A 16558-nucleotide genomic window follows, 5' to 3' on the forward strand; every position below is an offset into this window, starting at 1 on the left:
GGAATTACATTAATCATGTAAATTATACAATATTTTTGAAATTTGAAAAAGTTGAAAAGTTTGCATCACTGGATAAATTTGTCCATTTATAATAATTGGTTTTTGCAAATTATGATTGTTTTCAAACAGGTTTCCATCTGCCATTAGGCCATTCAAACCTACTAAAGACTGAAGCATTAAAGAGCCACATTACCTGAGTTGGTGTGATGTCAACCAATGCAATGTTCTTATTTGAGAAATCTCAGATATGCACAAAGTTTAGAATATAGAAATCAGCTGTATTGCCTACTGTACGAGAGAGACAGAGAGAGAGAGAGAGAGAGAGAGAGAGAGAGCAGCACAGGGTAGCGCGAGACACATCATTACAAAAGGCGCATGCACAAGAAACAGACCCGTTGCATTTGTACACCTGTATTACTCTCTCGATTTATAATAACCCCGCGCGAGGGAATATATCTTAGGATCTCTGCGTATGCAGCTCAAACAGAAGATTGACTGTTCAATCGTGATACCCTCTTCTTCCTCGGGAGGCATATGTATTTGGTATCGCCGTTTCTTCCAGTAAGCACCAATGCATGCATGCACCCGCCTCCCTGCGCTCTCAAATAGATGGTGCAAGTAAAGATGTCCAAATCTTCCGCAGACCCTCTGTCTGGTGTAGAAAGCGCTTCTCAGTCGCACTATTTTCAGGTAAGACTTTTGTGGGATTTGAATATGATCTCATAAATGGTTAATTTCTTGCTACTTGTTGTTGAGCAGTCGTGCATTGAAGCGCTTCATATATCCGCAGAGCGCTACAGCTACACAATCTGCCCGTGTAATATCGCCTTTAATCAGTCACGCGCTGTTGTTTAATGAGCGGAGGCGAGATGTTGATAAGATGTTTTGATGCTCCTCCAGCATCCGCGAAACTCTCGATTCCTGTTTTTCCTCCGCCCTGAGATTTCCCACCGCAACCAAGGCCTCGTCCTTCAGGCCAGGCATCTGTAGACACTTGCTTTCTGACAGTTTCTACTGATCACGGATAAACGGATTTAAAATCTCTCAGAATTCCTTTATGCTGAACCCTCACTGTCATGGGTCTCACCTGTAGCCAACTTAAGTCCCATGTTCAAATGCCCTGCTTGAAATACCACTGGTAGCTGTTTTTTGATGGTAACCAGCTTAACTGGTTTCTGTCTGGTCTAAGTTGGCTGTTAGTTGCTCCAAACTGGTCACTAGCTAAACCATTATAGATCAGCAACAAATCAGATATTAGCTGGTCATACCAGTTTAAATTGGTCAAATCTCATGGCAATTTGTATCAGTTTTACATTTTGCTGAATTGGTGGCTAATTTGTATGAATTCGTATAATCTCATTCATATGTTTTTGTATGATATATGTGACCCTGGACCAGTCATAAGGGTCATTTTTTTATATATACATCATCTGAAAGCTGAATAAATAATTTTTCCATTGATGTATGGTTTGTTATGATCGGACAATATTTGGCCGAGATGCAACTATTTGAAAATCTAGAATCTGAGGGTGCAAAAACTATTGAGAAAATCGCCTTTAAAGTTGTCCAAATGATGTTCTTAGCAATGCATATTACTAATCAAAAATGAAGTTTTGATATATTTACAGTAGGAAATTTACAAAATATCTTCATGGAACATGATCTTTACTTTTGGCATAAAAGAAAAATCAATAATTTTGACCCCAGTGACTTAAGACTGGTTTAAGACTGGTTCACATATGCTACTTACGCTTCAATGGCGGTTTTGTTTGGAGTGGACTGTAATGCTTACTAAAAATTTATGTTTTCATAAATTCACACAAAATCGCTATCTTTAAAAAAAACAAAAAAGGTAGATTTTCCTGTGAGATTGGGTTGGATTAATTGTCTATTGGATTAATCTATTGTTTAATACCAAAAAAAACAAACATTTGCTTTTGAACAAGAAAGGTAATGTACCTATAGAGTAGACTAAAGTTAGTTGCATAAATACAGCCATTATGTTAAAACTGTGTCTAAAAAACTCGTCTGATCAACTAGCAGTTAGTTGAGGGGTATCAGTCTTACTTTTCAGATTGAAAGAATTCAGATTCACCACTTTTTTCAGTAAAAAAAGAACTTGTAAGACTGAGTAGTTGATGCGACCAACAATATTTTTAATAAAAAAAACAAGGTTCCCTTGTAGATACAAGGTATTTAAGCACTGCTGACTAGAACAGTTACAAACTTTATATCTGTGTCATATTTTAAGACTTTACTTTAAACTATTTAAAGAGCTTACAGTTACTCCAGACCCATTTCCTGTAATGTGAACATTAATCTAACTGCTGCTGGAGCTCCAGAAACACTTGCATCTGGTGTCCTAGCCCAGTTTGCCAACTTACAGTTTTTTTTTTTCAACTGCTTACACACAAAATCTTTGCTTGCCACACAATTTCTGAAACCTGACACTCAAACACCAGAAGCACACACCAAATCTGCAAAACCATTCACTAAGTCTCAGCCTTTGACTCAGTTTTCAATTTCATAAAACTCTTTTTTGCAAAACACAACACACAATTCTCTATGTAACACACAAAAATCTAACAGGAATTAATATTATGACAATGGTGATTGCAAATGTTTGCTTTTGAGACGTGTTTGTGATATTTTGTGTGTGCAATTCTTGGATTTGTGTGTAAAGTTTTGAAAAAAGGAGGCAAAGTTTTAAAAATGTGTGTAAGCAGCTGTTGGAAAAAAAAGACAACAGCACCTGTTTTTCAACAAAGTGCATCTTATTTATAAGGCATCTCGTGTCTGATGTTACTGTAACTGGGTGACTGTTTGTTTTGATGTGGTTGTCTCCATATAGCTACCACGAAAGTTGCCGAAGCGCAAGGGTCGCTTTAAACGCTCAGATGGCAGCACCTCGTCTGACACCACCTCCAGCTTCATCAAACGACAGGTAAGACTCCACTTAACCAGTCAGCGCTTCCGTGCTATATATTGTTTCTGCCATTACGTTTTCATGTGCAGTTATTTGTGTGGTTACTCTGTGTTCATCGCTTCTTTGGTAGTTACAGAGGTTGTGTAGATTGACTAGGAGAAGTGACTCTGGAGGCTGGAATCAGCAGGTGTCTTATGAACTCTTTTCACATTTCTGCGTTTCTCAGAAGTGGAAGTTGTCATTGTTGGGTAAATGTCTAGTGGTGTATAGAAACTACAGCATATATATTTTATGCATTCTCATTTGTCCCAATGTTCCAAAACGTTTCAGTTAATTTTTGTGACAGGCTTAATTTGTTCACAGAAAGGAAACTCAAATGGCAGAAAGCAACACCCTATTTGTTTTCTTTATTTTATAAAAGCACAATGTTTTGTTTTCATTGTGAGTGTACACAAATAAAAGCAGACCTTTATATAGTGATGCATTAATGATGCATTAGTGATGACGATAAGTGTTTTAAGTTGATTCTGCTGGTATAAGGAAACAATTGAAGTGATCACGTCACACACACACACACATCAGTTGCAGCATTGCTAAAGTTGGTACTTTATCAAAATAAAATACAAACATCAGCGCACCCGCCTCTGTGTCACCGTTGGAACGTGACTGAAGTACAACGCCTATAATTTACATAATAAATAATAGTTTAGCATTCAGATACGTTACATCGCAAATCGGAAATATTATGGAATATTTGGATTTGTGCCGAATGAGAGAGGTAGGATACACGAGCACAAAGCTCCATTTTGCAAACAGTTGAGTGCACAAGCCTTTAAAGTATACTCCAGGGGTAGGCAGCGTCGGTCCTGGAGTGCCACTGTCCTGCAGAGTTTAGCTCTGACCCTAATCAAACACACCTGAACAAGCTAATCAAGGTCTTCAGAATTACTAAAGCTACAGGCAGGTGAGGTTTTTTCAGGGTTGGAGCTAACTCTCAAGGACATCAGCACTCCAGGACCGACGTTGCCTACCCCTGGTATACTGCTTTGCCAGTCTATTCAGAATCAGCACATGGTCACTGTCTAGGGGGCTTTGTTTTCAAGTGTGCAACTCATGGCATTCGCTGTTCTTCTGCTGGTGGTTATCAAACAGCATTACATTACTGCCTGTAGTCGTAGTAAGGCCTCATGCACCGAACCGAGATGCCCGTACGAATACATGTATCGTGCCACCCCTAATATATATGTATATATATATATATATATATATATATATATATATATATATGTGTGTGTGCGTGCGTATGGAAATGTGTCATCAAAGTCTATGAAAAGGGTTCATTTTTACAACATTTTTTGTACATCGAATTGTCATATATATATATATATTTATATATATATACACTATATTGCCAAAAGTATTGGGTCCCCCCCTTCTAATGAACATGTTTGACTACTTCAGTAATTTCTATGAGTACAGATCTTAATGTTTAAGTATATAATGATATTCTTGGGAATTATGTGCTTCTAATTTTATAGCAACAGTTTGGACAGGACCCTTTTCTATTCTAACATGACAGTGTCTCTCTATATAAGACACGGTTCAAAATGATGGTGTTTGGTGATGAGTTTTTGGCTCAAGGTCTGCATTTAAAGTCACACCAGAGGAGTTCAGCTGGGATCAGGACTTGGCTTTCTGCAGACCAGTCAAGTTCTTCCACACTGACTCAATCAATCATGTCTTTTTGAACCGTGTCTTATACACAGAGGCACTGTCATGTTAGAATAGAAAAGGGTCCTGTCCAAACTGTTGCTATAAAATTAGAAGCACACAATTCCCTAGAATATCATTATATGCTTTAACATTAAGATTTGTACTCATAGAAATTACTGAAGTAATCAAACATGTTCATTAGAAGAGGGTGACCCAATGCTTTTGGCAATATAGTGTGTGTGTGTGTGTGTGTGTGTGTGTTTGTGTGTGTGTGTGTGTGTGTGTGTGTGTGTGTGTGTGTGTATATTTACATATATATTATAAACCATATCACATTTATATTATATAATATATTACATAATTTAAAATATTTCATAATATATTGTCATTATTATATACAGTGATGCTTATTATAAAAATAAATGACAAATTTCATAGTACTTTTAATATACCTTTGAAAATATATATATCATTCTTATATATATATATATATATATATGTATATATATTCTTATTATTCTATATAATATTCTATATAATAAGAATATATTCTTTATGTAATGCTACATTATGTAATTTGTAATGTACAGTATATGTGTGTGTGTGTGTGTGTGTGTGTGTGTGTGTGTGTAAATATATATATATTATACACAAACACATATATGAAATTAATCATATATATATATATATATATCAAATTAAATAAACTTTACAAGATTTTTCTTTCTCCTAATAAATTAGCTTTAAATAGAATAATAAAACAGGAGAACGGTTGATGCTTGTTAATTTTTTCCCCTACATTTTTTACATTCATGACCATGAATTTTGACTTCTTGAGCATTTTCTGAAGCATTCAGTTGGCATTTGAGTATGGTGCATTTGTGGGTGTATTTCACCAAAACCAAAATTTGTTGTTTGGATGTTATGAAAGGTTGTTTTCAGGTTGTTACAAAATTTTAAAAATTCAAAATTTTCCCACTCTTAAAAACTATTACTAATGAACTGCTGGCTTCTGCAATTATTAGTTTCACTAGACATTTAGAAAAATCTTAGTAAAAGTCTCTTGTATCTGAGTGACAATATGTCCTCAGATTTCTTTGTAATTTTTTTTTTTCCAGTTTTTAAGTTTAATTTGTTTGTGTAGGAGCTGATTATATCTATAAGGATACAGCCTACACTAATATGTCACCGTCTCACTTGTGCTTTATTCAAGACGTGGCCGCTAGATGGAGGCAGCTCCGTTACTCTCCTGCAGCATCTTCATGTGTTCTTTAAGAGAAGCTTTTGAAAACACCAAAAGGAAAAAATAGGTTATGACAAGCTCACTGAATTTCTCCATGGCACACTTCAACATCTATGTCAGCCTCGTTACATCAATTAATTTCCTCTGTAATGAGTGACCCAAATTCTTTGGTTTGTTCCGCGCACATCATATAAGTCTTTATATTCAGCCTGTAAAATGTGACACCCTTAGATACCTACTCCAAATTCATCTGTGCGGAAGCAAAGGCAAGTTTGCAGACAAGGTTTAAAGGGTATTAACAGTGACAATGACTGTCTGGGCGTGCATCTGCCATGCAGCATATAATGTGTTAATAGAGAGTTTGTGTGTGTGTGTGTGTGTGTGTGTGGAAAGAAGAGACGGCATATTGAGCGGGTTGTTAATTTTCATGACCAGGGGGTTGTGGCAGTTTTAATTTTCTCCCAAAATATCACAGTTCCTAAATTATTAAAATATTAATGGAGCTCATTTGGAGTGGAGCCTGCTGGTGAATGTTAAATCTTCACGCTTTCTCTGTGTTCATAAAAACTGTGCTGTGATGGCGTACCTGAAAATAAGCATCTGTGACGTACATCATGGATTCCTTACATGCATGAAGACAGCGGTGAATGTGCTGTATTTCATAAAGGGATGGTTTACAGGAGGCAGTGCATTACTGTGAATATTGGCATTGTTAAGAGGTTGGTAGGAATATTTGATGTTTTTGAAAGAAGTCTCTTATGCTCACCTAGGCTGCATTTATTTGATTTAAAATCTAGTAAATACAGTAATATTATTATATAATTTGAATATATTTTAAAAAGTACTTTTCAATTTTCAGCATCATAACTCCAGTCTTCAGTGTCACATGATCCTTCAGAAATCATTCTAATATAGATTTGCTGCTCAAGAAACATTTCTTATTTTCTTATTATCAATGATGGAAACTTTTGTCCTGTTTAATATAATTACATAGTCTTTTATTAATATAAAGTGCATAGAAATATTTTGTAGTGATTTAGTTCATCTGTTCTGTCAATTAAATTTGTCATTGCTGAATAAAAAAATATATAAATTTCTTGAAAATATAATAAAATAAAGTAAACAGACCTAACTTTTAAATTGTAGTGTAATTGAAATGCCTGGGTTGTCAGAAACTGGTCAAACTTCTAGCTACTATTATATAATGCAATATTTATTAACATTTTAATTATATCTATATTGCTAATATAGAATTACATATTTATGAATTAAATCTTATTTACTTTTGTATTACATTTATATGCAGAAATTAGGGTGGTAAGATTATTATTATTATTTTTTGAAGAAGAAGTCTCTTATGCTGTATTTATTTGATAAAAAAAATATGTTAAATATTATTACAATTTAAAACAACAGTTTTAATCATTTATATTATAAAATGTAATTTATTCCTGTGATCAGAGCTGAATTTTCAGCATCATTAGTGTCACATGATCCTTCAGAAATCATTCTGATATGCTGATTTGCTGTTAGAAATCTTAATTTTATATTTCCAATCAATTAAATGTGTCCCTGCCAAATAAAACATATGAATTTCTTGAAAATGAAAAACTGGCCTAACTTTTGAATGGTAGTATACTTAAAATGTCACGGGTAAAATTTACTGTTATATAATGTAATATATATTAACATTATAACTATAATTATATATATAGTTATTATATATAGTTATGTATATATAGTTATTATATATAGTTATTGTTATATTGTTATGAAGTGCTTTGAGCGACTGGTCCTGGCACACCTCAAGAACTGCCTCCCACCCACACTGGACCCACACCAATTTGCCTATAGAAGCAATAGAAGCACTGAGGATGCAGTAGGCACAGTACTGCACTCGGTACTCACACACCTGGAAAACAACAACACATATGCACGGATATTGTTTGTTGATTTCAGCTCAGCATTCAACACCGTCATTCCCTCCAAGCTGACCACTAAACTTGGAGACTTGGGTGTTGTTAACACCTCCCTTTGCAGCTGGATTATGGACTTTCTGACCAACAGACCTCAGCATGTTAGGTCAGGCCTCACCTGCTCCACCACCATCACACTTAACACCGGCGTACCACAGGGCTGTGTGCTGAGCCCATTTCTCTACTCCCTCTACACCCATGACTGCAGGCCTGTGCATGGATCCAACTCCATCATCAAGTTTGCTGACGACACCACAGTGATTGGCCTCATCAGAGACAACGATGAGACTGCCTACAGGGAGGAGGTACAGCACCTGGCTGCATGGTGTGCTGACAATAGCCTGCTCCTCAACACCAGCAAGACAAAGGAACTTATTGTGGACTTCAGGAAGAAGAAAAGTGGAACGCATGACCCCATCCACATTAACGGGATGGTTGTTGAACGTGTCTCCAGCTTCAAGTTCCTGGGAACTCACATCTCGGAGGACCTGACCTGGACCACCAACACATCCAGCCTAGTCAAGAAGGCTCACCAACGCCTCTTCTTCCTTAGGACACTGAAGAAGAACCACCTGTCTCCAATCATCCAGCTGAACTTCTACCGGTGTGCAATTGAAAGCATCCTGACCAACTGCATCACAGTCTGGTATGGGAACTGCTCAGCTGCTGACCGCAAGGCACTACAGAGGGTGGTGAAAACCGCCCAACGCATCACAGGGACACCACTCCCTGCCATTGAGGACGTCCAGAGAAAACGCTGTTTACGTCGAGCTCGCGGCATTCTTAAGGACTCCTCTCACCCTGACCATAGACTGTTTAACTTACTGCCCTCTGGGAGGCGCTTCAGGAGCCTCTGAACAAGGACAAGCAGACTCAGGAACAGCTTTTTCCCTACAGCTGTTTCCCTACTAAACTCTGCCCAATGATACCCCCCTCACACACCACTACAACTCCTCCCCATCATTAAATCGATTAAAAAAACAAAACAAAAAAAACAACAACCAATCTACACACTGAGTACTATGTACTGTAAATTTTTATTTCTATGCACTTTCAATGTTCATTGCACTAGTGTTTATATATCTTAATTTATAGCTTATTCATATCCATTTGTAATTATTTTCATAGTTTTTGCTCATAGTGTACATACATTTACTGCACAATCCATCTGTATAGTATGTTCATATCACCCATCTGGATATCATACTGATAGTATTTAAAAACTTGTAAATTATGTCCATAGTACTACTGCCTTATCTGTATATTCTGTACATATGTAACATATTGTAGGCACTGTATATCCTGTACCTCTGCTTATTGCACTTCTGGTTAGATGCTAACTGCATTTCGTTGCCCTGTACCTTACATGTGCAATGACAATAAAGTTGAATCTAATCTAATCTAATCTAATCTAATCTAATCTATATGATATTACTATTATAAAAATGAAATATTTATTAGTCAAACCGTTTTTATTTTTGCGATTCTGTTGCAGAAATGGCACACTGCATTTTAACGATAAGCATAAACTGTTGTAAGCATAATAAACATACTTTTTTTGTAGACTGTTTGAGCAATCTCTGTTTGTAGGGTCTTAAAATACAAGGGTTCGCTTCTCTCTTCTTTTTTATTTTTTTAACTAGAGCCATTTGTGGAGCTGTAGCTGTCGCTTCGTTTTTGTTTCCTCGTGCCGACTTAAAGAAATCTTTGCTCTGACTCGGGTGGGGTTGTCTTGCTGGATTGTGACTCATCTCTGCAGGAGAAACAGTGGCATTTACCTGCTGCTGTTGAGTGGATCTATTTCAAGACTCTATCCGATCCCATCTGCTTTCTTATTGCATGAGAACGCACCCCACGTGAACCCTCTCTCATATGTGGACTCCGGGCGGCTTTTCATTTTGGCATAGAAATTACTATTGATTAAAAGCGTATACAGAACTGAGAGTATAAGCCCCTCTCTCTCTCTCTCTCTCTGGTTTCCTCGCGGTTTATCATTTCTGTGCATCATATCATTCCTCCTCTGCCCTCTTCATCCACTCTAAATATATATATATCTTTATGCATGAAGTCTTTATGCATCAAACCAAAATATGAGGAATATTTGCATGGTTCTCACAATAGTCAAAAAATTTTTGGACATATACCATGACAGTAAAATCATATTTTTTGTAAATATGATGGCACAATAATGGGGTAGTCATTCGACGCACCATAGTATTATAGGATTATTGTAGCATGGTAGCACCAGGGTGTTTTTGTGTGAAGGAGGACTCTTGATGTGAAGGCTTACATAACATGCATGTCCATACGTCCTCCAGCCCCTCCCACTCCAGAGCACTTCAGGACACTCTGGGACGAGGAGGCATTGAGTGCGCTGCTGTGCTACTCATTATCTTTTTGACACCTTGCTAAACAAACATTGCATAACAAACTCTCTCCAGTACTCTCAGGTGTCCCAGTTTGGGCACACAGAGTGGAAATCAGGTTTTTTGTGGAACGGTTAAATACAGATACGTGCTACTAGATCTCTGCTGTCCCACTTTAATATGTGAATTCAAAATATGAAGTACAGTAAATGTAGATGATGATCCGGCATGGGAAAATAACGTAAGTCTGATCACTTAGAAAAGTAACAGCACACCTCTCCAAAACTACCTGCATGATTTGAGATTCTATTCATGTAGCACAATTGTAGTAATTATTACTGAATAATATAATGATGACCACACCTTGTGAGAATGAAGTTTAATTTAGCGTATTTATTGCATAAATGGTAACACTTTAAGTTTTATTATTAGCATGCATGTTACTAGAATATTGACTGGTTATTAGTAAATATAAAGCACATATTAATGCCTTATTCTGCATAGTGTAGATCCCTTAATCTGCCTTAATAATTACCTTACTAACTATTAAAGGAACACTCCACTTTTTTGAAAATAGGCTCATTTTACAACTCCCCTAGAGTTAAACAGTTGAGTTTTACCGTTTTTGGATTCATTCAGCTGACCTCCGGGTCTGGCGGTAGCACTTTTAGCTTAGCTTAGCATAGATCATTGAATCGAATTAGACCATTAGCATTTGGTCATTAAAAATGACCAAAGAGTTTCGATAAATTTCCTATTTAAAGCTTGACTCTTCTGTAGTTACATCGTGTACTAAGGCCGACCGAAAATTAAAAGTTGCAATTTTCTAGGCCGATATGTCTAGGAACTATACTCTCGTTTCGGCGTAATAATCAAGGAACTTTGCTGCTGTACCATGGGTGTAGCAGGCGCAATGATATTACACAGCGCATGAAAGTAGTCCCCACTTATATCATAACTAGTTACCTAGCTGGGGACTACTTTCAGGCGCTGCGTAATATCATTGCGCCTGCTGCACCCATGGTACGGCAGTAAAGTTCCTTGATTATTACGATAATTTTAGGAAAAATATCGAAACTCTTTGGTCATTTTTGAGTGTGATGCTAATGGTCTAATCAGATGGTGTTCCTTTTATAAGCAGCAAATTAGGTTTGTTAAACTCTTAGTTAATATGTGTCCCCTATTCTAAAGTGTTACCGCATAAATAATATACTGTATTTTAAAAGCACTGAATATACTGAATTGCATGTTAATGTACTGACAAGAATTCATGGTAAACTAAAATATACTGTAATGTAATTTCTATTTAAAATTGTATGTCATGTATTTAAATATACTGGTAATTGCTATGATGAATGAAGTTGTAATATATTACAAAATATATTTAAAACATATGATAAAAATATATTAACTAAATATAATATGGTAAAACACAAGTTAAAATTATAATCAAGAACATGTGCTTTAGTATGTTAGTCAGCACATCAAAAGTGTAGAAGATAATTAAAACAAAGATTATGTACTTTAAATGTAAACTTTTATTTTGACATTATTACAAAGTACTTATAGCTGCAGCATGATCATAGGCTTGATCCAGAATAGGCAGCTCTGTCTAGACACACACAGACACACATGAGAGAGCAGGTTGCTGTTGTGTTGTCGTTAGCATGAATAAGAGGGCTCTGTGATGTGAGAGGGCGATGAAGGTTAGAGGAACAGATTTTTAGAGTGAGTGAGAACCACACGTGTGACAGCTGCTGATGGAAAAACATGAATTTATAGACAACACCTCAAACATACATCAGTCAAGGTAAATGCTATGCTTTGATTTTCTTTCTCACTCACTGTTTTGCTCCAGTTGTATCATCAAATTTGTTGATTTTCTATTTGATGTCTGAAGTACATTATTACTGTTCAATCTGGCTAGTAACTGTTAATTTAATAACGCAGAAGGTGTTTTGTGATGGATATTGTTTTGAATATTATTGATCAGTGTTCTTTTTAAAATGTAGCCTATTTGTTTTAATTTATGTGTGCTTGTATCAAAGGAACATAGTGAAATAGTTGCCATATTAAAGGCTTTATGTTTTATGAATAGGATATTACTAGTTGTTTCCAGTTTGACTAGAACAAAGTATATATTCATATTTCTTAGGATGATCAAATGTTTTTCTCTTTTATCCAGGGCATAAGAAGGTCCAAAAGTAACTTTATGGCACACCTGCCCGCACATCAGCCATGAAAGTGTATTTTTGTATTAATTTCTTTTTTTATCTGACAGTTATATTATTTGACTATTTGTTGTATGACTGAATTATTTTAATATTAGAGATACTATTAGAATTTTTTGTTAATTTTTTAAATTATATCTTATATCTTCTGCTTTCATGTAAAGTTTAGTCATTTATTTTTTGACATTTTATTACTTTTTGTAGTTTTTAAATATCTGTATGTAGCCCCCCCCCCCCCGTTTTAGTCATTTTGATACATTACGTTTAATGAAAATGAGAATTGTTGCCTTGTTAATTAGCTGAAATAGGTTTACATTTTTTATACTATATTTTATTTCAGTTAACATTTAAGTAACAAAATTATTTTTAAGGTTTTTAGTTTAGTTTTAATAACCCTGGTTTGACACTAAAACAATATCATTTGTGTAGAAATGTATTTAAAAATGAATCTGCTAGCTAGTTTTATTTTCTCTCCAAAGCCAAAGCCTGGTTAGTGTGAAGTTTAGACTAAGCCTGTGTCTGTCCAGCTGTATCTGAGTTCTGCTGACTAATAATCAGACGGGAATAGGCTAAATTTAGGCTGAAGAACCATCTTTATATCTGACAGATGCAAAGACGTACAGCCTCTCCTGAGCACAAACTCCTCCTCCTGCTCACTATTGTTTTTTCCAGTCTTTTCCACATGGAATCAGAGTGAAATGTGAAGGAAAGCTGAGATATTAGTGCAGGGTGTGTAGCACCGAGAGCGGTGTTGAAATCCATCGCATTAATAATGGATGGGAAATGGCCGCTCTGACAGTTTGCAAACGGCCGTAACATCATTAAGGATCACTTAGCAGGAGCACTTTTCCCGCTTGTGCCACGCACAGACCATAAACACAGGGAGGGGTAATGTGTAGATATATGAGTGCTTCATTCCTGTGCCTGCCTCTTTTTCTCCACAGTAAACCGAGAGTTTGTCCCATGTATTTCTGTTTCTGTCTACTGGCAACAACTCAATAGCCCTTTGGCACCTCATGATTTTAATTTTTTTATTTATTTTTTTGTGGCATACTCCACAAATACTGTATACTTTGGTGTGTTATTACTGTTTTAAAGCTTTAGAGGCATAAATTCTGTGTTGTTTTGTTGTGAGATTTATTATCCAACAGTTGCTAGTTTAAACACATCAATTGTCTGTATCCCCCAATAAAATGGTGATTTTTTCTTAACTCTTAACTCCATCCACCCAAAATTTAGGTTGGAAATCAAATTGATGTTCAATTAATTGTAGTATACCATAATTGTAATATTTAGAGTTATTATTTTTAATAAGTAAAACCATAATATTTATACTATACTTTTACCGCATAATTTCCCTCCATTGCAAAGATTACAAACATTTTCAAATTAAATTTTTTATTTCATGGGGTCTTTAAAAACTAGTAAAATATTATTTACTTATATATTTATGATTATTTATACATTTAAATATATTGCTCAAACAAATCAACAAAACCATATGATTTGTTGTGTCATATCCATGGTGGTGATGGACAGGTTGAGTCCCAAAAATATAATACTCCAGGTCAGGGGTTTGGTCAAATCTTATTACTATAGCCAATGTATAATATGTAATATTAATAATAATGCTGCCATAGCAAACAACAAAATCTGTGTGTGTGATGGTTGCTGCGGTGTTACCGAGATCATTCGCTCTCATCTGGCCTGTTATGTTACATCTCCACTGCAGAGCTGCCTACAGATGGGGTGTGTGTGTGTGTGTGTTCAGTCATAGTTGGGGAACAAATGTGTTCCCAGAAGTGAGCTAAATAAAATAAAACATCTCTTTAGGGACATCCAGGGATGTCCTCAATTGGAAAATAGTGCAAAAATAATTTTCATAATTAGTATATTAATCCTTTATCTAGTAAAAATGTCTAAAAACAAGATACATTTCCATAAGAACCCTATATTATATTATATTATTATTCTTGTATTATATTAGCCTATATTATGTAAGATTTGAGGGCCATTCACACCATGGCCAATAACTATAACTACAAAGTTTTAATAGTCTTTAAAAGTCCAAATGACTAACAATAATGAAACAGAGGAACAATTTTCATTGGAATCACTTTCAAAGCGATTATTTTCCATAAAATTTATTTTAAAAACACAGACAGCCAATCAGAATCCACCGACTTTAAAGGAACACTCCACTATTTTTGAACAGTTGAGTTTTACCATTTTCAGATCCATTCAGCTGATCTCAGGGTCTGGCGGTAGCACGTTTAGCGTAGCTTAGCATAGATCATTGAATCTGATTAGAATCTCTCATTCCGGCGTAATAATCAAGGAATTTTGCTGCCGAACCATGGGTGCAACAGGCGCAATGATATGACGCAGCGCCTGAAAGTAGTCCCCACCTATATCATAACCAGTTACCTAGCTGGGGACTACTTTCAGGCGCTGCGTAATATCATTGCACCTGCTACACCCATGGTATGGAATGAGAGTATAGTTCCTAGCCATATCGGCCTAGAAAATCGCAACTTTTCATTTTCTGTCGGTCTTAGTACACGATGTAACTACAGAAGAGTCAAGTTTTAAATAGGAAAAATATCAAAACTCTTTAGTCATCTTTGAGTGAGATGCTAACGGTCTAATCCGATTCAATGATCTAGGCTAAGCTACGCTAAAAGTGCTACCGCCAGACCCGGAGATCGGCTGAATGGATTAAAAAACGGTAAAACTCAACTGTTTAACTCTTGGGGAGTTGGAAAATGAGCCTATTTTCAAAAATAGTGGAGTGTTCCTTTAAAGGGGACATTGGATGCAGAATTCACTTGTACTTGGTGTTTGCATATAAATGTGTTTTAGCAGTGTGTGGACACAACCACCCTACAATGATAAAAATCCATCCATTTTTTTAATCCCCCTAAAACCTAAACAGTCTCAATCAAGGCGTTTTGATTTTCTGAGCAATATGATGTCATACTGGTCAGGCCCCGCCCACGGCCGCTGATGGACTGCCCCATATTAGCATATTTCTGCCCTCAGTCTGTTGTACGCTGCCCGCCATTTTCTCCGTGCTCGAGACACTGTAGTGACAACATCTCGTGAGCAATGCAGGTGTTTTGTAATTGGATGTAAAAGTGAACATAAGCAGGCCTGTAGCCAGCTATGAGGTCACCGAGGTCCAGACCACGGTACATTTTTCATGTTCAAAAATAAAATTAGTTCTCTGAATGACTAATAACTGATATGAATGTCTGCATGTATAATTCAGTTTAGACAGTTTGTAAGAATGTTTAGCATCCATGAAATAAAAATGATTGCAGCCAGACGCTGGAGTAGTGAACGAGTCTTGAGAGAGTCTTGAGTGGATAGCAGGTGCAGCCTCCGTGTTGCCAGATCCAGCTATTGTAAGCATCTTTGGACTTGTCTTTTCCACTTAATTTAACACTTTAGAAAGTTAATAAAGTGTGAAATTGCAGTTTAGGGTCAGTGATATCTTTATCATATCTTATATGCAAAATATTTAAAATTTTCAGGTAATTTTTTTTTATTTTTTTTTATTTTTTTGTCAGAAACGTTATCAACGCTGCCAAAAACAGTAGCATTTAACACTAGCACACAGATCTGTAGAACAAGTAGGTTAGAGAATGAAATGAAATATGCACTAGCCATGAAGAAGTCTATGCTATTTCATTTAGTGTATAGTAGTTAAATTTTCACATCATGCTAAAAACATTCATAAGAGCACAATTATCCACCCCTATTGTAAAATATGAACAAATTTTGATGCAATAAATATTGTACAATTAAACATTGTTCATCCCTACAAAACAGAGAAAACATCTTTCACAAACATCTAAATAGTTTCTTTTAAAATGTTGAGTTGTGTTTATGAGGGTTTATTATAACACAATTCTTAACCCACCCCAGACCTTTCAAACCCTGGCTACAGCCATGAACATAAGAGTCCTCATTATCTCCTGACAGTGGATTAGTTTGCATCACAAAAGGTAAAAGCGTGTTGTTTTACATGAACATTGAGGAATTTTAACAAAATTATGTTGCAGACATTTCATGAAGACCCTAAAGAATCATACCAACTT

The 16558-nt window shown here is 35.9% G+C and overlaps 1 protein-coding gene across 1 annotated transcript in view; it reads left to right on the top strand.

Annotated features, from left to right (window-relative positions):
* Positions 1 to 609: 609 nt before the first annotated feature.
* The window catches only part of LOC306859607 (voltage-dependent L-type calcium channel subunit beta-3-like), a gene marked incomplete at both ends in the record, with an annotated part of 34660 nt that continues 18711 nt past the window's right edge, over positions 610 to 16558 (top strand). Inside the window, 2 exons of the mRNA XM_079400721.1 lie at positions 610 to 690; positions 2852 to 2944. Of these exons, the coding sequence (XP_079256847.1) occupies positions 610 to 690; positions 2852 to 2944 (174 nt within the window). The remainder of the gene's footprint in view (positions 691 to 2851; positions 2945 to 16558) is intronic.

This window comes from Barbus barbus (genome assembly GCF_936440315.1).
Source record: "Barbus barbus genome assembly, chromosome: 40".
Lineage (NCBI taxonomy): Eukaryota > Metazoa > Chordata > Actinopteri > Cypriniformes > Cyprinidae > Barbus > Barbus barbus.